Here is a 25,152-nt window from a genome sequence, read left to right on the forward strand (position 1 = left end):
ATTTTTAGCCCGTGCAAATGGCGATGTTTATTTTTGTACTGTTGTGCTTTTTCGCCTTTCCCAGGGATTTTATTGCTCACGAAAGCAAGGGCCTTAGAGCCATGCGAGTGTCTGTGCTGGCTGCTGCAGTGACCCTGTCTGCCTCCATCGCTCCACCACCATCTGCCCATGCATTACCCGTCCAATATCCCCCGTTTATAGTGAGGTGACAGGCTGTGACTGGCAGAAGCACCTCAGCTCACCTTGGCCCCATCCCTGGGGCTGGGGTGCCTGTGTTACAACTTGAATGCATGCATGAGGTTGGCGATGCGTGTGCGATCCCCCTCATCGGGATGGGACGGAACAGAGGAACATTGCAAGCTCGTTTATTGTCAGTGTTTCAAATCAGTATTTTTTATTACAGAGACTCACTGTGGCAGGAATTTAATAATATAAGGCACAGGGAACATTCAGAGGTAAAAAAAGAGTTCTCAGCCTGTGAGATTTAACCATCCCTTCGCTCCTGTCAGGACCCTCTCTATAAAGCAAAATCCAAATGCCTTCTCCCTTCCCTCCCGCCCATCCCTTAAACCCCAAAATCCACAACAGGAAAAAAATATTACAGCCTTTCCCTCGAGCGTGGGGCAAGCACGCCTCTTTCTGAGCAGAAGTGTCCCTTCCAAGCCTGACACAGCTTCCCTGGGAGAGCAGGGCTGGAATTTAAGCATGACCAAGGCAGAGATGGGAAGTGCTGAAGGGCGTCGTGATTTGGGGAGAGCCAAGAGCTTTATCTCAGCTACAACAGAATCGCAACAGCAAGGTCAGCCACGCGCACCCCGGGGGAACAGGCGGCCGCCCCCAATCTCCCTTTGCAGCACAGAAAACACAACAGCAGTACGGTCATTGAGTAATGGTAAAGCATGTAGCACTTTCAAACTTTTATTTTTCGAGGGGATTTTACAGGATGGGATGCATTTAATTTTATTTTTTTTAAATTTTGTGCGCTTTCCTATTCGTTTGATTAGCCCTTTTTTTGTGCCCAATGATTGTTAAATTCAAGCCCTGGGAATGAAAAAAAAAAAAGGAAAACGAAATCCTGCCACTCTATGTCTTTCTCACCCCTCTCCATCCCCCCTACCATGAGCTGGGTGACCACAATGTCACCCACAGCTGCTCTGCTCGAAAAGCCCAATCCTCCTACATCCTCTGGCGCTGCCTTCCCTTGCTGGAACGGGGGGCGGTGAATCAGCTGAGAGGTCTTTGCGTCTACGCTGACGTGTCCAAGAACGTGCCGTTAGTAAGAAGTTAAGAGAAGTCGATCCGAGAGCGGATACCGAGACAGAGCGGGTATTTAGGACAGGAACAGGGTCAGTCAATGGTAAAGACATGTCAGAGAGAGAAAGGGCTGGTAAGAGCGCGTGGAAACAGCCGAGTGAGTAATCTAGTGGTAATGGATTAGGCTATGAATGAGGACTGTTATTTCTCTTAGCACCGTTACTACATATGTTTAGATCTATATTAGCACCTTGTTCCCAGGGAAAAACAAAACAAAACAAAAGCGGTTTAAAAACCGAAGGAAGTGGGAAGGTTAAAACAAGACAAAGTTGGCAGCGGAGAAGGAAGCCGGGGGTTTAGATCACAAGATCCTTGTCTATGTCCTCTGTGGAAGGAAAAGAGAGAGACAGGGTTAGGAGGCGGATGCTGCCAGGGTCCCACTGCTCCTGCAATCCCCCCTCCCGGCTCTCCCCTGCTTTTCCCTCCCCAGGACCAGCTGTAATGCATTGCTTCATCCCGAGTGGGGGCTTTGGGGGTGCTTTTCGGTGTCCCCTCCACCCCATTCCTTCCCTGCTCAGTACTTACGCTCCTTAATGCCGAAGCAGCTGGCCCACTCCTCCAGGGCGATGTACTTGTCGTTGTCCAGGTCGCAAGCCTCAAAGAAGCGGGTGGTGCAGTGCTCCATGGGGATGAGGGGGGCACGGAGGGGGGCCAGCTCGGTGTGGGACAGGTACCTGTCGAGGTGACCGCACGGTCAACGCGCCGCCCGCCACCGCCAGCCGCCCTCCCGCAGGAGGGGAGATGCTCTGCCAGGTGCAGGGGCCAGTGTGGGGCAAGATGCTGGCCCCAGCTCTCCGTCTGGTTTGACTGCTGTCCCAGTGCCGTTCCAGTATCCGTCACTGAGTGTCATGAAGGTCAAGGACTGGTGTCTGCTTTCTCAACCGGCTGTGCTAGCCACAAAATAGCCAGCAGCTGGGGGTGCTCGTGTGTCTGCGTGTGGGACCGCTTGCGTGCCCACCTCCAGCTCACAGCTAAGCCAGCAGCTGCTATTTCAGCTGCTGAAGTTATCCCGGGGCCTTTGGACTAAGATATTTTAGGGAACTGTCATACGACAGTAAATCTGAGAAGGCAGAAACTCCACGCAAGGGAGGTGGGAGCAGCTGGGGCTGGGGGGAGGCCCCCCTTTTTGCAGAAGAGCTGTTTGTAGAAAGTAAAACTGCCTCTACCCCAGCCTGGTTTGCCCCCGCCGCTGCCAGATATGTGCAGGGGTTGTCCCTCCATGGGGCCTTGCCCGTGCCTCTGCCACCAGCCACCCACTTGTGTCACATCTCCAGCCTTGACACCTTCTGCCACCGTATCACCCTGGTCCTCGGGCAGGAAGGGGTCCTGGCGGGGGTCTCCGTCCTGCTCTACTGCACTCACCCATCGATGGGGTGCTGGTCCAGCTGCCCAAACTGCCAGTGCACGGGGAAGATGTACATGTTGTAGTTCTTCTCAAAGTCACGGGCCAGCAGCTCCACGGTGTGGTCACCAGCCTCCAGGCGCTTCTCGTTCTCGTGGATCTTCTTCACCTGTCATAGGAGAGGCCGGGGAGACCTTGTCAGCAGGGGATTGGGGTGCAAGAGGGGGACCCCAGGAGGGGCTTTACATGGGGTGTCCACAGGTCATTCTGGGTGGGCTCCCCATGTGTGCTGGGCTCTGTTGGGCTCCCTCCCCAACCCCTCACCTTGAGCTTCTGCTTCTCGGTCAGCAGGTTGTTGTCCTCATCGCGCTCGTACAGGGTGATCAGCACGTTCTTGAGCCAGTCCCGCATGCGCAGGGGGAACTCGGTCAGCTCTGTGTCCAGGCAGGCGGGGATGACTGGAAGCCATACATGGTGGTCAGCACAGCGCCTGGACATGCAGCCCCAGACCCCAGACACGCAGCCCCAGCGCCCTACCACCTCGGCCCTGCATCTGCCTGGACCTTTGCTCTCCCTCAGCCCATGGGCAGGGGGGCTGTGCTCAGGTTAGGGGTCCCCTTGTCTAAGGGAATGGCTCCACTTACATTTGCAAGGCCCAATGTAGTCCAGGTGCAGCTTGTGTCCCTTCTTGGTTCCCTCCAAGGTGCACTTGGTGGCAAAGAAATTGCAGGAGGAGTCGTAGGTCTTGTTGTCGGTGCCACAGACCTACACAGGATGGGGAGATGCTGCATGAGGGACAGCGAAGCCCAGCGTTGCTGGGGGGTCAGCAGGAAGAGCTTCCAAATGAGATGTTTAACTTGTTTCCTGGGATGAACAACAGCTCCGTGGTCACCACCGGCTGAGGCCAGATGGGGACCTGCCACCCTGACTCTGACTGTCTCCCCCACCATCTCTGGCAATGTCCCATGTGAGGTCCCTCCCTGCTCCGGTCCATCAAGCAGCTTCTGCCCTCACCTTCTCAAAGACGCCGGTGGTGGCTGGGCAGCTGGAGGGGTCCTGGCACACACACATGGGTGAGTTGTTGTCATCCACCTCGCACACCTTGCCGTGCTTGCAGTGGTGGTTCTGGCAGGGGTCTGGGAGAGGACAGGGAGCAATGTCAGAGCCTGCCCCATCCTCACCTCCCACGAGCTGCCCAGGGCATCTCAGCCCAGAGAGAAGACAGAGACTTCACCAGGGACAGCCCCGAGCATCTCTTCCTGCACTGGGAAGATGTGAGGGTTTCCAGAAGTCCACGTTAGCCCTTGGGCTAATCCTGGGCTCCTTTGTGTAGCCACACAACGCAATGTCTTTTCTGTTGCAAAAAAGGGCTTACAGAGGATCCAGTGCTGGAAAGAGGCCATGCACCTCTTTTGCTTTTAAGTGTGCACCTAGGTTGGTGTCCTAGGAATCGTCCTTGTGCTACTGCCTTTCCCAAAGAAGTCTCTCACTGTTTGGGGTGGCTAAAGCTCCCCCAGCCAGGGAAGGGACGATGTCTCTGCCTTCTGGAGAGCAGGGAAGAGCGACTTACTCTCTGCAACAATCTCCTCTACATCTTCCGTGGGTTCCTCGAACTCCCCCACCTCCACCTGGACGGGGTTAGCCCCCACGGGCTCCTGCAAAAGAGGTCAGTGTTTCTGGTAGGGGTGCAAAAAGAGCTGAGTCCCATTCTTGGGGGGCAGAGCAGCCCCCCCATTGCACCCGCTCCCCCTTGCTTTGGAGATGCTCTTCCCAGAGCGGTGCGTGCTCCAAGGGCTGGGTGTCGAGGAGGAGCAGAGTCACCTACCTCTGTGGTGGGGTCTTCAATGACCTCCGTCTCATCGGGCAGAGCCTCCTGCTGCAGGGGAAAGAGACCATGAGCTAGGGTCTATGGGGACGACAGTCCCAAGGGGAGTGACCCACCAGGGCAGGCGGCAGGGCCACCCTTGGGTTTCCTCTCCCCCCGCTGTCCCCCATCCCTCAGGCGTTTATTCGTTATAAAAGAAAATCCCCATCAGATACATCGGACGGACAACCCCGACCACAGAGAGGCTCCGTTGTCTCCCGTACTTACCGGAGCTGCCAGGGCTTTGCCTGCCAGGCAGAGAAGGAAAAAAATCCAGGCCCTCATCTTTCAGCAAACCCTGAATAAAGGAGAGGAAAAGGAGGGATGAGGGGCAGGAGGCCGTCGTGTGCCGCTCGGCTCGGGGCTGAGCTCACGGCTGGCAGTCAGACACTTTGAAAAGGGCGTTTTCTTCATTTCCTTCCTCGTCTGTTCAATATTGCAGCCCCACATGCTGGCTTTTCTAGTCAAAACCTTAAGCCAAATCACGTTTCCAAGACAAATTCTTTTGATTTTGCAAAATGGGACGGCGGGGTTTAGATTTCTGTTGCTTTCCTGGATACCTTTAGAAAAATTGCAGTCAAAATGGCAGTTCCCCTTTCCCTCACAGGATTTTTTTTGGACCAAAAAAAACATTTTTCATGTTAAAAGCCCCTGATATGAGCCCCAGGTGCAAGCAATGAAACTCTCTACCATTTTGTTTGTCAATCGGGGGAAAAATGAAAGTGGAGGAAGGAAAGAGATAACAGAGAGATAGAGAGATAGTGAGACAGGGCACTTGAGAATTAAATCGGTTAGAAAACCCCTTCCCACATGGAGACAGACATCTCTAGGGACCAGTCCCCCACTCCCTGCACCCCCAGTTTTTCCCTTTCCTGCTGAGACCTGAGCGTCTCCAAACTGGGTTTGAGGGATCCAAGATGCTTTGGGATTGTGTCCTGCCAGGAGGTGAGCTCCAGGAGGATGAGCCCTTTGCACCCTCCCGATTTGGGCTGTTGCAGGGACTCTGTAGGACGAGTGAGCCAGGCAGCCCAGCTAACACTGGCCGCGATGCGAGCCAGAAGGAGAGTGCAGCTGGTGAAATCACCCTGTCCTTGTCCCCCCTAGTTCCTGTTTGGCAGGATTGAGCCCCTCTGTGTGAGGGCAGAGAGGAGCTCAGCTGGCCGCTTAATATGCCGGTGGCATCCCACTCCTGACAGTGAGGGCTGCTCGCTCCCTTCCGCCCGCCGGGAAAGCGAAACACCCCCGGTTTGTCTCGTGCCAGCGAGGGGACTTGTCCCCCTGCCAAGGCTTCCGCTGCCTCCCTTCCGCTCGCCCTCCTCCGCTCCACCTGCGTGGCCAGGGCATCGCAGCCCACCTGGGGCTTTGCTGGGACAGAAAGTGTTGGACAAGGTGTCATCTCCTCCCCCAGTGAGCCTGGATGGATATCTAATTTGCATCCTTTCCCTTCCTCCCCGTGCACGGCAGCTCTCCGGGTGTAAAACCACACCAACGCTGTGCTGCCAGGGCACCAGCCAGGCTGGGCTGTGCTTCCTAATTTAGTAAGGTTTGGCCACGCAGAGGCTGAAATCCTCCTTCCAATCTCAGCGCCTCACTCAGCCGCAGCAGGGTGCCCACGCAAAACCGGTGTCAGGGCGTGGAGGGCAGCTTCCCAGGGATGTCGGAGGGCTGGGAGCATGGGGTGGTGGGGATGGCTGCTGTGGTGGGACAGAGGACCTGTGGGGAGAGGGGCTGCAGGTGGGGGTGGATGAGCCCATTTGCTCTGGCGAGGCTGCAGCTGAGCAGCTCCCTCCTCTCCCGCTCGGTACATGCTGTCTCTTCCCCTCGCCTTTATTTGCTCTGGAGGTTGTTGAGAGCCCTCCCGGCATTTGCCAGGAGAGATCACTGGTTCTTCACTTCTGGAGGGGTGGTTGAGGGGGGGGGGAGGTGGAAAAGTACTAGTGAATCTGGCCATGTCCTCCTTTGCTGCCATCTCCTGGCTTGTAAAGGCTCCTCCTGGGCTTCTCCCAAGGGGCTTATTTGTTTTGGAAGGTGCTCTGAGGTTCAGTGATGCTCGTTGGGCAGAAACACGGCAGTGCCCAGCCTGGAGGAGAGGGCAGTGCATGTACACGTGGAAGATGGCACTAAGAAGAACCCAACCCCAGACCAAGGCCCTCTCAGATCATTTCCCCAAGCCCCAAAAAAGCTGAATTTCAAAGTCTGGGCATGCAGTGAGCTGGGGTCAGAGAATTACATGCTTGCTAGGAGCCAGCAGACAGTCAGAGCTGCCAGTGTTGTGTTTGGAGGAAGAAGGAGCACGAAAGAGTCTGAGCAAACAAGCTCTGCAGAGCTGTCTCGCGCCGGAGGTGGAAAAACAAGTTTATTTGAAAAATAACAGCTCTGGAGGCAGAGCTGTTTTCCAAAGGCATGGTCTTTCCTGAACGCCTGGTGGCCAAAAGTCCTGAAATAATGGCTCAGGAGCCCTGCACATGGAGCTGCTCCCGCAGAAGATCCACAATGCAAGTCACTGGTGCAAGTCTCCCTGTGGACCTACCATAGTCCTGCTGTCCAAGAGGATGTTCTTTGGAGCTGGCAGCTGGGCCATACCATGAGCTCAGCATCCACCCCCCAGCTGGAGGGTCTGGGGGGATGCCCTGCACTGGGAATGCCTGGCACTGCTCTGCAAGAGCCCTCGCGGAGGGCAGAGGGCAGCGTGAGGGGCAGAGCAATGGGGTGCAGCAGGGGGTCATTCTGGACCAAGGAAAATGGGACTGGGAAAGAGATTGTAGCAAGCAGGGACTTATAACCTTCTGTATTCTAAAGAAGCCAGCACTTCGCAAGACACGCTGGAAACCAGCACGTCCTGGGCACAGAGAGGGCTGCTGAATATAAAGTAAGAGAAGTCTCCACAATCACCATCCCCTTCTCAGGCCTGCCCTCCTGACTGCTGGTGATGGAGGAGAGCGCCTGGCACCCATGGGCTGCAGGACCCATGGCCTGCACTGCCTTTCTAATGCTTGACCCCCATCCTAAGTGGGGACTTCAGCTCCCAGTCGCTGTCTAAACACAGTCTTGTGGCTTCCATAAACCCCTCTGGAAGGTTCGCCTTTCTAGCATGGCCCAGGCTGTCCCTCAGCACCGACTGCTCATCGCATTTTGCAGCCGTGCCCCTGACAAGAGAGCCATGGGTGTAGAGAGGTCTGAGACTGACCCTCAGCACCTCCATAAACTCAAAGCTGGCAAGCTCTTTACCTCCCTCCCCCAATCCTGTAGCACCATAATAAGTTTCTCCTGCTGGGGAAAATACCCCGCAGTGATGCATGGAGAGGAGCCTGTGCCACCGGGGTCTGTTTGGTCCCTCTTGCCTCCTCCCGCCCAGCCTGGGGCCTTTGTGGGCTGGGGAAGGACAAGGGCCAGGTGGGTGCAGCCTCCAGAGGAGGCTCCGTGGATGGTGGAGCGTGGCCCATGTGGTGCTGGCCCTGGCCAGGGTTGCATAAGCCCTTTGGGATGCCACGTTAGCGTGGGGAGGAGTCTCTGCCTGGCCACTTTGACAGCTCCTCCCTGAGGCCACTGGGATAACCCCAGCTGCCTCCACCGCTAGCCCGGGCGAGAGGCCCTGCTGCCACCTCCCATCGCCAGCAGCCGAGAGCAGGAGTGGGTAATCGTTGGGCAAAAACCCTCCCATGTCTCGGCTCCCCACCTGCACCCCAGCCCGGCCATGCGGGAGGCAGCCAGCCCGAGTGGCGGGGTCTGCTGCACCCACCCTCCATTTGCTCATTGCTCTGCAGGGTCTGACATGCCCCAGCATCTCAGACTGAATGTAAAGGAGGACTGGCCCAGAAAAAGCTTCTGCCTACAAGCCCCACCATGGGCCATAGTTTTCAAGGTGCAGATGGGTGACCAAGTGTGGCCACCAGAGAGACCCAACGCGAGGGCTGTCACCCCACTGTCTGGCCTGACCTGGCTATGCAAGCAAGACCCTCTGAGCTTTACTCAGCCAGCTACTCCCGGGCTAAAATTCGGTTTGAAGTCAGAGTTGTTCATGTGAGTCCCCATAAAGCTCCCTGCTTGCTCCCTCCTTGCGTGTCCGGGCCGTGCTGCTGGGGGTGCCAGCTCACCCAGATGTGCTGCAGCTGCACTGGGTCCCAGGGGAGCAGGGCAGGAGCAGGGGACTGGGCAGAAGCCAGCCTGGCTCCTGCTACCTGCGCAGTCCCCTTGCACGCGGCGTGCACGCTCACAAAGCCAAACTAGGTTTAGATGGAAATGAAATTGCCTTTAGCTCATGCACACACTTACACACTCCCAGTAAAACACAGGAAAAAAATCTTTCTACCGCATCTGTCCATGCAGAGTCACTAAAGACACGTCTACACCACAATGCTGTATTAACCCATTCCCCTTGCAGGGAGTTGAGCAGCTCTGATTGCACTTACAAATGCTCCAGATCTTACAGGGCTTATTGATATAAGGGTGAGAGCCCATATGCCACTATAGTTGTATATTGGCTTGAAGCTGTCATAGTTTGTCTATATTGCAAATTGCATCCATAATGGGAAACAGTTAAATTATTACCAGGAAAAGTGCATGGATGAGACCTGGGCTGCAAGCAGCAGTGCAGAGCTGAGCCCTTTGCAGACCTCAGTCGGAAGGGCAGGCGATACAGCATTTTGCTGTCCTGCCTGAGCTTTTTCTTTTGTTTGGACTGGACGTGGGGCAGTGCCAAAAGCAGCCCGGATACTTCTGTGCCAGGTGCAAGTGGTCCCTCTGGCTCCCGGGGGATACAGAAAGCTGATCTCGCACAGCTCCACAAAGGAGAGAGAAAAGAAACTGTCCGCTAAATATTCTGCAAAAATGCAAACCATCTTCAAAGCATTCCCTGGGCTCGCCCTGCCACAGCCGCTCCAGCGATAACAGCCCCGACATCCCTCCGACCAGAGGACCCAGAAAGGGTTTCCATGGGAGCCGACATTCCTCTGGGGCTGAGTCATGGAAGAGCAGAGGGTTGTGGAAGGAGGGGCTTGAAAAAAAGTTTGAAAAGTTTATTTCTCCTCTTCCCCCTCCCAACACCGCCCGCATCCCTGCGCCTGCCTATGTGGCAGACAATAGCTTGGCTTTAACTGCTGCGCAGAACGCGACAGCCTTTTATTACCACTTAAAGCTCGCCTGATCGACCCTAACAAACAGCTGCGATTTACTTTTGTCCTTTTGCGGGGTTGCTGAGTTTTTGGGCTGTGTCAAGTTGGTGGTAACTGAGGGCTCAGAGTACTGGTGACCTTCCCGGTGCCCCCGATTTCACTCCAACTTGAAACTGTTGCCCGTCGGTTTGGGTGGGAATTCAGCCCCCATCCTGTTAAGTTTCCTTTTCTTGGCTGGATGCAGCAGAGTGAAGCTTTCTCAGAGGAGGGACACAAAGAGCAGAGCCAGACTGCCTCGCATGTCACCGCGACGGGAAGGACAGCGGCTGCCTTTAAAGGAAACAAGCCCTCGGCTCTTCTGCATGGACCTAAAATTGTGCCTGACTGAGCCCAAGTTCTTAAAACTTATAAAAAAAAAACCAAAAAAAGAGCTTTGTTCCTCCTCTCCTGCAACCTCCGTCTCTCTAACAGTGATCAGCTGGAGCTAAGCAAACCAGGGCAGCGGGACTTGAAATGGTTTCAAAGTCTGCTTGGAACAAAAAGCCAAGTGTCTTTTTTTTTTTTTTTAAGGAGTAATAAGAGTGGCTGTATTAAAAAGAAAAAGCTGAGGTGAAGTCGACAGCTCTTTTGTTCTTCCTCTAGATATTCTGGTGAGTAAAACGTCACCTGCCAACGCACCTCAGGCTGGGTGTAATCGGGTTTGTAACTAGATCTGATTTGCTCTGCAGGTTGGTTTGATGTGCCCAGGCGTTGGTCTCACGCATCTCGCTAAGGAAATACCCCACAACTGAAAACCCAGAGGGGAAAAAGGGAGGAGAGAGAAAAATTAGGGCAGGTTAAAGCTTTACAGTCAGATGCCACCAAAGTGTTAAAGCTGGTAATCTGGCAGTGAAATACAGCGACAGACTCAGTTTAGGAGCGGAGATGCTGCAAAGAGGAGAAAGAGAAGAAGTCAGGAGTGGTCTCTAAATGCATCGCCTGGGGTGGGGAGCATCCACCTCCCCACAACAAGTGATGCATTGCCGAGCACCGGACGCACCCCACGGGCTGGGAGAGCGGCTCCCGGGCCAGGGATCCCCACGAGTGGGGCTACCGGGACCCCCACGCCGGGAGAAATAGCACAGCAAAAGCAAACGCGAAGGTCTCGGGCCATACCTCGCAGTCCCGGCAGCAGGGCTGAGGAAACTTCAGGCGCTTGGACGGGCTGGAGGAATCTGCAGGTTTTAGAAGGAGGCAGGAGGAAGCCAAAGGGTGGGCTGGGTTTCCCGCTGCCTCTCCTCCTCCTCCTCCTCGCTATCTTTCCAAATCGGTCTCTTCCTCTCCCTCTCTCCCCAGTGGGCAGTCCCACCCGCCCGAAAGACGGGCTGAGGCACAGCCTGGGTCCAAAGGATAGACCAGAGAAATCAAGCGGGGCTGGAGATCAAGGGGGTCTCTCGCAGGGACAGATCAGCCCCCAGCGCAACCTTCCCAGCGGAGTCATTGTCACAGCAGCTGCCTGCACTGCTGCAACGACATTGTCAGTTCTCTGGTTCCCTCGGACTAACAGCACGGGGGGAGCGGGGAGGAATACCATCTCTCTGCTTGGTGTGTGCACCTCCTAGCACCTTGCCCTGCTGCAATTAAAATGTTAAATGCTGTCATTTCACAACGGGGTAGTGCAGTCCCTGAGCTGGTGTTTCCCATCCTCAGGAGGATGCAGAGGAAGGCAGGAGAGTCCTTGCTCCTCCATCCTCTCTCCTAACACTGCTGCCATCTGGGACTGCCTTGCGGGGAGGGAGAGGAAAGAATGATCCAGAGAATGTGGAGAGTTATGACATGTCTGAAATATGCTCCAAGTAGGCAGAGAAATGCTGTGCTGGGAGATGTGACGCTCAGCAGATGGGTCTCTCTGCTGTGGTTATTGTCCAGCAGATCTGGACTGATTGAGCAAAACCCAAAGTCAAAATTGCTGCTCAGTTGAATCCGACGGTCTCTTTGGATTCTCAGACGTCACTGAGTATTTTGACCTTACAGATCATAACTCAGCTGGAGCAGCTGCCCAGCCAGAGGCAGCCAGACAGCAAAGCTGTTTGGAGTTGACTTTTCCCATCTGTTCCTCTCTATGCTCAGGGTGAAAACCCAGCTCCTCTCTCCTTGCACCTCACCACGACTGAGAGGATTTAAGGTTCATCTGCTCCCCTGGCAGAGCCAGACAGCACGCCTTTATGCACCAGCATGGCCATGGTGCTGCATTCCAAAGTAAAACCAGCAGCCAAAAAAGAGAGGCTGTCAAATTTGGGCATCCCTGAAGAGTGCTTCCATGACATGCAGGGCTGTCCTGAGCACTGCAGATAGTTCAGCTCTTTGCAGCTTGTGATCCACCTGTGGCACCAACCCTCACCCTGTCCAGGGCGATGCAAGGTTGCTCTCCAGGGGCTGCTGGAAAGATGGTGGCTCGTGTAGCCAGCAGGACTGAGAACAAGTCATCTGGGCACCAGCAGTCTGACTGTGGGTGCTGGCTGAAGGACACCCAAGACCACAACAAAATGCAAAATCGTGTTTTGTCTTGGCTGCCTGGGGTTTGGGTTCATTCCTTGTTATCTTTGAGAGGGGCTGATCTGGGTGCTTAACTCTTCCCACTGATGTTGCTGAGGATTTAGATGTCAACATAGGAACTGGCCTGTCCTGACCTGCCGGGCTGTGCCGGCTCCTTGCTCTGTAGGACGCCTGTTGCTTTGTGATTTGTGATTCTTTATCAGCTCGCTCCTCGTCCGGCCTCGCGGCACTTCTGCTGCATGTGAAAGAAACAGATGTAAGACTAAACATCCATATGGCCAACAAGAAACCAAAAATAAACAAAACTGAAAGGGAAAGGGGAGGGGAAAGATAGGGAAAGGGGCTGTAAGAAACCATCATCACTTCCCAGTGAGACGGTTGATCTCTGTGATCAGGCAGCCTGGGAGGCTGGCGGCAAAGATCAAGAGAAGAAAGTCTTCACCCATTTCTTTACTTGGCTACACAGCACTCAGAAGCCATCCCTGGTGCTGATACGTGGATGTTGCTATCAGTCACAGAAACATCCATAAATACCCCACACAACCCTTTCGGGTCCATGTGGAGGCCAGCTTTGTGATGGTGTCTAAGACCCCACGGGTCCTTCTAACACATCTGGAGCATCTTCTCCCACCACAAGTGTCCATAGCTCCCACGTGCAGCTCAGTGCCACTCGTAGGTCCATTTTGGCTCCAGAGGTCACACGTCCCCTAAGCCAAAGTTTCATTTGCTTGATTCGCACCCCGAGGAGTTGAATGCTCTCGTTGAATGCTCTCTGTGCTGGATTAGTCACGGCTCGTATTGAAATTGTACAGCTGCTGGTACTTCTTCTAAGGAAAAAAAAAAAAAAAGACATCTGGAAAAAATTTTAGGGAGGAAAAAAAAAAAAGAAGAGAAAAGAAACCACGTCTTTTCTAACTGACAACGTGGCAATTGCTTAGTAGTTGCACTGTAGCCTGAAGCTAAGCCCTCTTCTAAGGGCTTAGACAAATGACAGTGCTAGGAAGATAATTATAACGGGGATTTCTTTATATACGTGGCGGCTTAAACCCTGGTTTTGAGCGAAAGGAAAAAGCAGCCTGCTGCAGTGATGCAGTCACATCTGGAAGTGGCCCCTGAGCTCACGGCGGTGAGGCCCGGGTGGGAGGGAGTGAGGGGTCCTCACGGTCCTCCGTGCACATGGTGGGGACAGCCGGGTCCTGCTTCTTGTGAGGGGCACGCTGCCAGGCCCGGGTGCGCGTTGTCAGCCGGGGGGTGGAGGGGGATCGCATGGAGAGGGAAAAAAAAGCCTGGCGCAACTGGCTGACTCTTTAATCTCAGCAGCTTTAAGAAGCTCCAGAAATGACTGAGAGCTTGCGAAGGAAGTCCTAAAAAGTCCTCTCCACAGTTATAAGGCTTAGCGGGGCTGTCAAAGAGGTATCAGGCTGCCAGGAGAAAACTGCATCTCACAGATGCTAGAAGATCATCTTATGCCATCCGGGGCACTGGATGAGCAGAAGATGGCTCAAGGGGCCTCATCAGCCCAGGAGCCCTTGCAGCGCTGGTGGTGCTGTGCAGCACGAGCTGGCCTTGCAGGTCCAGCTCAGGCTCTCCGGCCACATGCCAGCAGGGTGGTTCGGGCACAGCTGATGCACCCCAGGGCTCCCGGCGCCCGCTCTCAGCTCAAGTGACCACACAAACTCTGATGGAAACAGCAAACAGGACAAGACCCCTTGAGGCTTGAGTCCAGTTTACAGCAAAGCCAAAAGTTTTGCAGGGCTGAGGTTTGAACTCCAGCTAACCCCAGTTCAAAATCCAAGTTTCTTCTTCTCATTTTAAGCCAGGTCAGGCAAATCTGGGCTGGTGCAGCTGAGAAAACCCCGGTGCTCTCCAAGAGGGGAACAATTCTGCTGCAAGAGGAGAGAAATGCGAGTGAGCAGCTTGGTGGAAGCCATACAAGTGAGGATTAATAATCCTGCTGTCTCCTACTTACAAATCTATCAGTCTAAGGAGCCTTTCCTTCCCTCTGTTCTGGGAGGGATTCTCTAATGAGTTTTTCTGGAGAGGATGTTTCTGCATTAATCACTGGTAGATGCTGCTGCAAAACAATGAACCCGAAGTGCATATAAATAAACAGGATGCCCTGGAACCACCGCGGGAATGTCTTTTACTAAGTCTTCATCGCTGGATGTGTGGCTGGAGGCTGAGCTCCTCACAGGCACAGAGCAGCATGGGGAAAGGCAACGGCTGCTGGGGTGGGAACCCAGCACCCAGCTTAGGAAAAGGCGAGTGAGACGAGTAAGTGCAGAGCAGACAGGAATCTGCTTATCCCAGGAATGTCCCAGCTCTCCCGCTATCTGCGAGTGTGTCAGCAGGTCCTGCCGGAGGCTTTCTGGTTTTTTCCATTTCAGAGGCAGATCAGAGGCAGAAAGGCTCTGTGCTCTAGACTCGCGCTAAGCAAATGCATGGCCACTGGAAGCACCATCTGCACAGGGCAGGATGAACCCAAACTGTCCTGGGAACTTGCCCGAGGGTGGCTGTCTTTGTCCTACATGGGGCAAGGACTTCTCCATGGTGGGATGGGACTCTCCCCCAGTAAGACTGATGCCTGGTCCAGATGGAGCAGATTGATACCCTGTCAAGGTCTCTTCCAATCCCTGGACTGGGAGACCCTGAGCCTCAGTGCTCTGCAGATGGACTGGGGGTGAGCTGGTTCAATGGGGCGATACAGGCAAACGGGGTGCTGGCTCTGTCAGAAGCAGATGGAGGAGGAACAGTGGATGTCATTGCAGATTTTCAGCTGTAGACCAGAGGCCTGCAGAGCAGGGGGTGGAAATCCAGCTGTGCATGGCTCTGCGGTGAGTCACGACCTGGGAGCAGGCTGCAGAGCCAGGAGGCAGGACATGCTTGCTGTGGGATGGCTTGCTTTTTCCATGGTGTGCGTGGGGTCTCACAGCTGTCCCCTGGGGTCTCTGGTGGAAGGCACTTCCCATGCCCCATGGGAGGGATCTCTCCCCCACCTCTTTCAAACTACCCCTGCAATGATCATCTCACTTGCTTGGAAATGTGTGGGGCTGCAGGCTTGGGAGAAGCTTATCTGCCCTCCCTGAAACCAAACTGAGCCCAAAGAAGCAGGGGAAAAAAAATCCATCACCTTCCTCAGCCGTGGTGCAAGCAGGGGGCTCTGTGTGCCGCATCTGCCCCCACGCTGTCCTGGGTGCCTCTGGCAGGCATCAGGTCTGCACGTCGCAGCTGTGCCTGCCCCCAGCTGCACCCAGAGCGGGTGGTGGATATAAACCCTCTGGCCGTAGCCCCCCACAACGCATCCCTGCGGCGGAGTCCCCACAGCGCTGCCCGGCGCTGTCACACCAGGGACCAGCAGACGGAACAGGTCTTCAGCCGCTTTGAAGCTCCCATCCGCAGTCTGGGCACATCCAGCCTGGCTGAGCTTGATCCCAGTCCAATACCTCCAATATCCAAAGGACCTCATTGCCTTTCCTAAAAGGACTTCTCTCTTGCTGCAGGGGGCTGTTCTCTGTTAATCCTGAACACGGGGATGCTGTGTGCCTGAATTACAGTCTGGTGCCTCAGCCCGACTTCGCTTTTGCTCGAGACCTTGCGTTGGAGACGTGCCTGTGACTTGCAGAAGATGCAATAAAGCTTCCAAGGGAGAAGTGCAGCAAACACCACTAACTCCGAACAGTCCCACCTTGCTCCCGGTGTTTACCTAAGATGCACTTTTGAGTCCTCTCGGGCCTGACAGATGCGGCTTGGCAGCTTTTGAAGGCTATGAATAGAGCCGCTTAAGGAAATAAACAGGAATCCACCTTCAAGCCCCTGGGACATGTGGGGAGAGGGAAGCTCCTGGGCGGCATGGCAGCTCTTTTGCATGGATAAACACAGCCTAAAAGTCTTTCCTAAAAGGCAGCCTTGATGGGAGTACCCAGGAGAAGCTGTGCCAGCTCCAGGACATCCAAATGCCATCTGGAAGGCAGTGGCAATAACCACGGGCGAGGAAAAGACTAGAAAGGCAAATGGCAGGGTTCAGAAGGCTCTCTGGGGCCATGAGCGTGAGGTCCTCTTAGAAAATCCTGATTTTCAGATGAGTTGGCTACGTACTCCACAATCACTGATAATCATACCCCTTTTAATTTAGTTTAATCAGCTCCACAACCTTACATCTTGGGAGTGAAAGCAGCGGTTTTCCTGGGCCGTGTCTTTGCTGAGAACCCCTTGGTGATCTGCTGGGAGCCCATTTAGGTGGTTGTCCTGCCGGGGACGCGATGCAGCAGGCAGACTGGTGAACGCTGAGCGGGGAAGGGGCAGAGCTGCCATGGATCGGGACCACGGCTGAGGCAAAGCAGGCAGCAGGGCTTGGTGTTGTCCTCAGCATAAATTGCTGGCTGCAGGAGCATGGTAGCTGAGAACATGGGCTTTAAATGATGGCTGCCTTTGCTCCAGGCTTGTGCACTGCTGGAGGCAAAGAGGAGCAGGGAAAGATGGTCTTGGGGAGGGCAAGGCATGCTGGTGATAGGGAGGCTGGGCTGCTCATTAAATTAAAGTCTGGAAAGTTTAGCAGTTCCCCGTGGAGGCTGAAGAACAGGACTTTATTGTCCTCCTATTAACCCTCATTGCTGGCAAAACCCTATCAAAATATTCTCCCCTCCCGGCCAGCCCTGCCCGGCAGTAATTCAGTCTGTGTATGGCTCGGTGCTCCCAGATGCACAGCCCCGGCCGTCCTGCTGTTGCATAAGCCGGGAAATGCAGCTTCGCGCTGTGCAGAGGGATCTCAAGAGGCCGCATCCCCTCTAGCAGCGCTCACGGATGAGCTATTACAGCATCCCTGGATGGGAACTGGACCGTGCTGGAGCTGCGGCTGCACCCCAGCACAGCAGGCGGGGCGCAGCGCGGGGGTGCCCGGGGTGCCTGGTGTGCTCAGGCCATCCCCGGCTGAGCCTGCACGTATCCACCCTGAGAATCCGCATTTTTCAATCTATTGCTTTCACACTTTCTGCTTGAGCTGAACTCTCATCAAAACAAGCCCCGGCTTGAGATGTACCAGATGAACGAGTCAGGCTGCTGGATGCAGGAGGCTCCATAAACAGGGTGTCCCTTAAAGGAGACAAAATGGGATTGATTTTGGCAACATGCATTTGGGAGGATCTCATGCAGAGGAAAAAGCCAGTCACAGGTAGGCTCAGAAGCAAGCAAAGAAGATATAGGGGCGATAGTAGGAAATGCTTTTTGACAGCAAGGCTTTGGAGCGGGATGTCTTGGGGGACTCAGCCATCCCTGCCATGAAGCAGCCCCATGAAGGGCTGTGGGGACGGGGTAGGTCGGGCTGGTAGGGGCAGTGCTGACAACCGCTCGAGGATTTTAGCATCTCATGATGCTGTGATTTGCAAACACAGCTGCTCCAGGCCAACACCAACAGCGAAAGCGTTGACCACCCTGCCATGTTTGCTTGCTGGCTTCCTCCAGATCGTCTCCAAGTGGACTTCTGAGCCCCTATAAACTCCCCTGCCCAGACTGGATTTTACCATGGGGAGTTCAGGTCCCTTAAAATCTTCCTACCTTGAGCAATTCAGATCTCTATGGCCACGCATAAATATTCTGCTCCTTGCACGGGCCAATCAGTGGAGGAATCATTTGCTTCATCTGTTTGGAGTTTGATGGGATTTCACTGATCAGAGGGTAAGAGAAACCCCCTTAGCTAGATGAAAATACAGCTGCCATATGAGGGCATATGCAGAAAATACCTCGTCAGTCTCTGCTTCAGTGTGATGAGTTCTGGGGATCTCAATTTAGCCCTGAAACTTGTTTACTTCCCTTCAAAAACCACCATCCAGTTTGGCCGGGGTTTGGCAGGAGCCGGCGTTGTGGGCAGGAGCGGCACTGCGGGCAGGAATAGCTGGGCTGTGGGAGGGCTCGGGGCTGATGCTGCACCGTGTCTGTGGGCTTGGGGCAAGGTGGGACTTGGTCGGCCCTAAAATAGCGAGGTCGTGCGGGGCCCTGAGCGAGCACTGTGACTTTCCATCCTGTGCCTGGCCCAGAGCTGGGTCTCTCCCTTGGGACCTTCTACTAAAATTAGCAGCGTTTCCCCATGCCGTATGCCCTGCGTCTGTTATCAGCAGCTGTTTAAGGAGATGGAGGGACCAGAACCACAGCTTAAAAAAACATCAGATTTGGAGAACTCCCTTTTAAGCTTCTCGTTTATGGGAAAAACTGATGGAAAAAATTCTTCCCTGAAATGGGAGCTCTGGGATGAGGCCCCTGGACTCTTTCCTCTGTGATGCTGAGACTACTAATGAACATTAATCATATCAGGTATCTGCAAAGAGTAACCAGAAAATTACAGAGATGGGACATGAGCATTGGTGTTGTCACCCCCCCACCAGCCCCTTAATTTCAGACTTGCCCAAAGTTGCCCGATGCATCCTCTCTCCTGCGCTAACCTGCCTGCCCACAGCACCCCGGGGAGCGAGCTCACCCAGGATTGATTAACGGGATTAATGGAGTGGATTTTTAATGGCATGAATCTTCAAAAAAATTCTGTTCTTCACTTGGGGGGAAAAGGTGAGAACTGGGAAATTAGGGAAACACCAGCTTTCTCGATGAGTGGGATAGTGCAGGGAATTGTCTGGGCCTCTCTGGAGATACCCAGCTGCAAAACAGGAGGGAGACCACACTGTGCTTTGGGATTATTGATGGTCACCCGGCTGGATCCAGGCAGCTCGCACCATAGCTGCCACGGGGACGTTCAGCTATTTCCTTCTCTCATGCACACGGAGGCCGATGCAGCTGTGGACAGCAAGGGCATCCCTGCAGCGGGCGAGGGAGCTTGGCTCCCGCGTGTGCCCAAGGGAGCTCCTCTCCCCCCGGTTAACTCTGAAGAGCGAAGGTCCTCGCTGCCTGAGGTGCGCCTGGACTGACACTGGCGCAATCTCGCGCGAGGTTTGGCCCCCCGTGCTGTTTTTCCTCCAAGGAATTAAAAATAGGGAGAGCTGCTGAGAGAATCTGTGCTGCTTCTGGATGGAAAGGCGGGGGGTGAAAAGGCTGGATGGGAAGGGACATCTCTTTCTCTGTCCCCTCCCCAAATCCCTTCTTGTTCAACCTTTTCCAGTGGAATCAGAAAGTGCATCCCTCCCCTGGACTTTACTGGAGCTCTGTGGAAGAAAGGAAGGGAAGGACTAACAGGCAGCAAGATTTCCTCTCCAGGCCCCTTTTTTGCACCTACCAATGGCCGCGTCTGCAGCGTGGTCCCAGGCTGACCTGTCGGGGAGCGGGATCCAGCCGCTTGCCCCCAGCCCGGGAGCAAGCTCTGCTCTGCAAACCTGGGAGGGCCCGTTTCGGCGTGGGACGGGGACACTTCCCTCCCCGCTCTCCCACGCGCTGCAGGGCTGAGCCGCTGCCCAGCCGGGGGGGCAGAGAGACAATGCCAGGCATGGGGAGCAACGCCTGGCTTTCATTTTTATGCACACACACACAAGTTTGCTTCTCTGGCAGCAACTGGCAGCTCCTCTGTTGGGTTTGTAAATCTGGAAATAACAGCTGGAGGTTTTCTGTCTTATCCTGCTCTAGGGATGAATTTTAAAACCCTCCTGCATTGGGTTGCGTTGGGTTGGGTCTATTGTTTTCCATGGCAAAGGGCGGTTCATGCCCAGCTCCCTTTGCCTCTTCCAGCGTCTATCCCAAGTGCAGCTCCTGCTAATCATTGGAGCTCTGGGCAGCTCACGGGGAAGGTTTGCTGGCTTCTTGCTAATGCAGCCTCTCTGCTGAGCTGCCTGGCATGCAGCTGAGCACCCACCGCTCCGCTGGCATGCTGAGACCCTGTTTGGAGGAGTTGTGGACAGGCTGGCTCTGCCAGGGAAGAGGGAAGCAAGTGGACAGGAGGAGGGGCTTGGAGACACTCAGCTGAGGTGGTTGCGGGGGTACAGGGGCCCCACCTTTCTGGTTTTCCTCTGGACACACCAGGAATTGTAGCTCCAGCTGTCCCCAGCAGGTTCTTGGTGGAGGTGGCCCTGGGTGGCCAGTGCTAGTGGCAAAGGATGGTGAGATCCTTACCTGGGGATACACATCCCCTGCCTTCAGCACATGGACCCTTGGTGAGGAGCCAACTGCTCAGCACAGAGCCTTTAAAGAGTCAGAGCTGGCCGCTTGGCTTCCTATGCTCTTGCTTTGACCATACTTTGACATATTTTGACCTCAGGGCAGGGCAAGCTTGGGGGGCTGCTCCTGAAACTGGAAAGCTAAAAATCCCCCAGCAGTTGTAAAGCCAGCGGGGAGGACTCTGGATGTGCCACATCTTTGCTTTTTTGGCTTCTCCCCTGGCAAAGGACAGGCTGAATTAAGAAAGCAAATGGAGAGGAAACCGTGGAGAAATAAGAGCAGCACTGTGAGTCGAGGACGCTCTGGACTCAGTCCCGTCCTGGTTGCCCTGGAAATTGGATCGTTCCCACCGAGCCGCCTGCTTTGCTGGCTGCTCCTGGGAGGGCACAAGCATTTAACACTGGTCAGAGGCAGGGGAAGTGGGGAAGGAAAAAATAAAGGGAAATAGAGATGCAAGTATTGGTACTGGGGTTTTCTCCACCGAAGGGAGACCCTTTGCCCCATGCCTTTGCGGAGATGATATGAAGAACAAACCCCCACCAGCTCAGCTGAGACACAAAGGCAAGGCAAAAGCCAAAGGACCGTAGGCTCTTTTTGTAGGTCAGCGGTGCAGCACAAACCAGGGCTGCTCCCTACGCTGTCCTGAGCAGGCAGCACCCCAGGCACCCCCCCACTGAGCCCTGCCTGCCCTCGAGGCAGCCCTGCGTCCCATGCAGACTTCTGATGCAATCGGTGGGATCACCCTGACAATAGCTGTGGGGGTTGTTTTTTTTTAATGCTGTGCACAACAGATTAAGCCAGCGGCCCCTGTTGTGATTGCCGGGCGCTGTGCACCGTGCTGACGCTGGCTTCTGTGGGCCAAGCTCTGCCCAGGGCTGAGCAGGAGCTTCGGAGGGGGGGAATTTGGTTCATCCGAAATGGGGCAGGAGGGTATTCGGACACAGTGGATTCCTGCTGCGTTCAAGCGTCTCCTTTCATTGACAAGGGAATGAGCTGCGTTTGCTGTTTTAACATTTTCTCATCCATCTGTTGAAAATGGGTGAGCAGGTCTGAGATGGGCTGACGGAGACGGTCCTGCCCTGGGAATTTCATACCAACTGGGAACTAGGAACTGTAGGGAAGTCTGAAATGCTGCAGCATCTCTCTTCTGTCTGTGCCCTGCCCCAGTGGCAGCACAGCAACCCACTGGTCTGGACTGGTGAAGAGGAAACCCGAACCAGCTATGTAGCACCCAGCCGTCTTTCGGGAGGTGCTCAGGAACAGGCATGATGAGCAGAGGGACAATAGCAGGAAGGGCCAGGCTGAAGGCTCCTGCCTACGCAGACCAGTTTCCCTTATCCCTTCCAGGTGACCTGGGACAGGTCCATGTAGCAGAACAGTCACAGAGCAGATCTGCTCTCCCCAGAGCAGCCATGTGCCCCATGTGTCCTGCAGCCCCTCCGAGGGAGCTCCTCACTCATGAGAGCTGGCTCCCTACCTGCTCCCTCTCGCTGCCCCAAAATGCCACCGCCTGCAGCAGCTGTGGGGCTGTGAACCTCAGCTCTCCGGAGTCCAATAAATTAAGCCTTAGTCCGAAAGGGGCTTGGGCTGCCTTTTCCAAACAGAGGCAGCACAAAAGCTGCCTTTCTCCCTCTCGTTTGACTTTGTTTTCTCTCCCTCCCCATCTGCTTTTAGCCAAACGGTTGAATAGCTTCAGTATATACTGCGGGAGGCTAAAGCCAAAGGCTGGAGCACCGGGGAAGGATGCAGAACAGCAGTGCCCTGTGGCCGCTGCCTTCCGGAGGGGCTGGGAACTGTTTGCTACCCTCGCTCTGTAACCCAGCCATGATCACCTTGCTGAACCCTTGGAGAAACCAGCTCCGAAAGAAAATATTTGTGCTCTGGCTAGCACACATGTGCATATTTCCTGCTCTTGAAGTCCTTAATTAAGCTTGTTTGTTTTTTTTTTTTTTGGTTAGTTTTTTTTTCTATTTACACTGCCACAGTCTTGGAGGGGGAGGCTGTCAGGTCCCTATGTGTTTCTCTGTTTTGGAAGCTGCAATGTGGAAAGCTGCCTGTGATGGTCACACAGGGAATCTGCGTGTATCATCAGGGGAGTGGGAACCAGCAAGGGCCTTTGGCGTTGCTTTGTACATCAGTGCAGCAAGCACCAGGACAGCTCAGCGCATCACCCATTACAGAGTGGCCTCAGCCCAGCTGTGGCCTCACGACAAGGAAGATTGGGTCTTTGTAGACCTTATTGAAAAGATGCAAGACTAGCACATTTAGTTCAGAGAGACCACCAAGCTTTTTCCAGCCAGTTTGGGAGCCTGAGTCCTTCCAATGGACCACATTATCTGCCTGTTTCATCACGCTTGGCCTCCATCAGCAGAGATGTTCGACGACTTAGGGTGATGCTCTTGACTATGGACACCCAGCCCAGTGCAGTGGGGACCTCCATGTCTAGCTGCACAGCTCTAGCTCAAAAAGTAGCTGGTCAGGGCAATGTTGAAGATGTTGACCTCAAAAGCATGGGGGTATGATCCTGCCTGCAAGTCAAACATCAGTCATGGTGCTCATCCAGCTCCCAGCTCTGCTACTGCCATGCCTGGGCTGGGAGAGGCGGGCAAGCGAAGGTGGAAGCCTAAGGCTGTTGGGTTGTTTCTTACAGCAAACATTTAAAAGCAGAGTAAGAGTAGAAAATCCCCATCTTTTGGTAATGAATCCCCTGTGTAACAGTCTTAACACCCAGACATGACACGCCTGTGGAATTCCTGAGATTGTTGCAAACTGAACCCTTCTTTCCCACCCTGAAATTTCACAGCAATTTACCTCTCCAAGCCATCAGGGATCACTGTTTGCAGGCACCGAGGGGGATCTCCCATCCCTTGTCTGCTTTCTGCAGCCTGCGGTGCTATTTTGGAAATTCTCTCATTTACTGGGTGGTTCAACTCAGTACAACTGCTCCTTTGGCTAAAACCATCCCCCACATGTCATCTGGTAATTAGAAAGCGCCGAAAAGCCAGTGGTGCTTAAGGCGGCTCTGGGATAACCAAGGCAGCTTTTTCTTTTGTGGATAAAAGACTGGGCTTTGGAGGCTGTAGACTTTTCCACTGAAATCAGATTTTGGTTTAAAAAGCAGGGAAGGTAACACTGGGTGAAAAATGACACCCAGAAGCACCGCAGCACTACAAGAAGGGCAACGCTGCAAACACAACAAGGTGGATGAGAAAAACAAATGCCTTCTGTTGGAAACCCCACAGGGGGGAAACAGAGATAATTTTGAGGCGGGGAAGAAAAAGACCTTTTAAAGCCTGTCCCTCCGGGTTTGCATGAGTTCTCATGCTGCAGTTAGAGGCAGTTCGCGACTCTCACAGTTCAGCTGCAGCTGGGCTGAGAACCTCGTGAAGAAACCAGAAGTGAACTCCTGCTGCTGGGAGGACATCTTCATGGATGGCAATGCACCGAGTTGCACCTCAGCAGCCGCTCGTCCTGCAGCTGGCAGGGCCGACACATCCCTCTTCCAGCAGGTCACTGGGATGTCCTGCAGAGCCAGGGTGCCTGTGGTACCGGAAAGCTCCTTTTCCAAGTGCCACCCTTTCCTGTTTGCATTGCAAACTGAGCATTTCCTTGTCTGAAAATGGCCTCACAGCCTCAGTGTCTGACATACTGTTTCCTGTAGAAATTATTGTGACCACGTTGTCTGTGCAGGCTTGTTGGGGGCTCTCTCTCCATGACGTGCAACCTGGGGGCCAATTTCAGGCCAACCTGATGAATGAAGATCTTGAAGTTGTGCAGTGGTGGAGCAAAGAGTCTCTGCTTATACTGTCTTATCCTTTTAGACTCTAGAAGGAGTTGTTTTTTCTCCCAAAGCTTTTCCGTAAGCGTCTCAGACAGCTACCCTGCAGATCTGCTGCTCTGTTCAGACTCCACCATCCTTCCTTAACTTCCCTAGCCCAGCTGTAATCAGCCCAAACCCAACCCATACATCCAAGCAAAGCCTGTCGCAGGGTGTCATTAGTCAGCTCTGGCTGTGTGTTTGTGGGAGAGGTGGCTCTTTCGGAGGCACCCTGTGCTTCAGGAGGCACCAGTGCTTCAGGAGCGCTGGTGCAGAGCCTCCTGTGCTCGCTGTCCTGGAGGCAGGACCAGCAGGTCGTCTTCCCCAAACACCTTATCTTATCCAAAGGAAAGTGGGCAGAAAGAGAGCGTTCTGCAGATTGTCTGGCCTGCTTGAAATGTGCTGTTCCCCCGATAAGCCGGCAATGTTGATGGGGGAGCACACGCGATGCTGTCCTGCTGGGCTTTTGGTGGAGAAAACAAGCAGCAGCTTGGGCGTCATCCTCCAGCCCTGCTCTAATAGGAGTCGTCCTGGTTCTTTGGTATTTTCATTAAATGTGCCTGGAGTGCACTTCCCTCCTCTCAGCTGGAGAAGAAACCCTAGCAGCTCCCTTCCCCCAGGGCCCGGGGAAAGGAAGAGGGATGAGATGGGAGGGTCTGAGCACTGGGGCCACCGAAGGAAGGCTGAAGAAGGGCTCACAGGAGCCCTTGGTGCTTTCCCAACTGCTCACTCCCGTCAGCAGAGAATGGGATTGGCACAGAGAGAGGTGGCCTACGCAAACTTGTCACCCCTCTGTCCCTTCTGCTCTGGGATACTGAGTGAGGAGCAGGACACCAAATGCCACGAGCCACCAGGTATGAAAGCCCACAAACCCTGCACGCACAGAGTCTCCATCAGAAAGCAAGTGGCAGGGACACCTCAGGGAAGCGGCTGTGGCCAGTCTCTGCCATGCTGCGCACACAGGGAAGTTATAGGGGCTGTAAATGACACTTATGGCAGGGGAGAGCACAGCGTAACCATTGCCTGCTGCAAGGGACAGTTAGAGGCGTTTCTTAAAGCCCAAGGCAGGAAGCGGGAGGGGAAG

General features: G+C 54.4%; 1 protein-coding gene across 1 annotated transcript; it reads right to left on the reverse strand.

Moving 5' to 3' along the window:
* Positions 1 to 364: 364 nt before the first annotated feature.
* SPARC (secreted protein acidic and cysteine rich) lies at positions 365 to 11,100 on the reverse strand. The gene is made up of 10 exons (XM_075164221.1): positions 10,787 to 11,100; positions 4,749 to 4,818; positions 4,482 to 4,532; positions 4,227 to 4,311; positions 3,671 to 3,792; positions 3,301 to 3,421; positions 2,981 to 3,114; positions 2,677 to 2,825; positions 1,840 to 1,988; positions 365 to 1,639 (listed from the first exon to the last, which is right to left on the reverse strand). The coding sequence occupies exons 2-10, from the start codon at positions 4,803 to 4,805 to the stop codon at positions 1,611 to 1,613; spliced, it is 897 nt and encodes a 298-aa protein (XP_075020322.1). The 5' UTR covers positions 4,806 to 4,818; positions 10,787 to 11,100; the 3' UTR covers positions 365 to 1,610.
* Between the last annotated feature and the right edge of the window lie 14,052 nt (positions 11,101 to 25,152).

The sequence above is a fragment of the Calonectris borealis genome, chromosome 15, assembly GCF_964195595.1.
Source record: "Calonectris borealis chromosome 15, bCalBor7.hap1.2, whole genome shotgun sequence".
NCBI classification, from domain to species: Eukaryota; Metazoa; Chordata; class Aves; order Procellariiformes; family Procellariidae; genus Calonectris; species Calonectris borealis.

Bases quoted from the DNA above. Each gene is read 5' to 3' on its own strand.
- SPARC (XM_075164221.1), bottom strand. From the start codon at position 4,805: ATGAGGGCCTGGATTTTTTTCCTTCTCTGCCTGGCAGGCAAAGCCCTG. The intron at 4,312-4,481 runs GTAGGTGACTCT...CCTCTTTTGCAG, and splicing joins TTGAAGACCCCACCACAGAG to GAGCCCGTGGGGGCTAACCC. The intron at 2,826-2,980 runs GTGAGGGGTTGG...CTCCTATGACAG, and splicing joins CCGAGAAGCAGAAGCTCAAG to GTGAAGAAGATCCACGAGAA.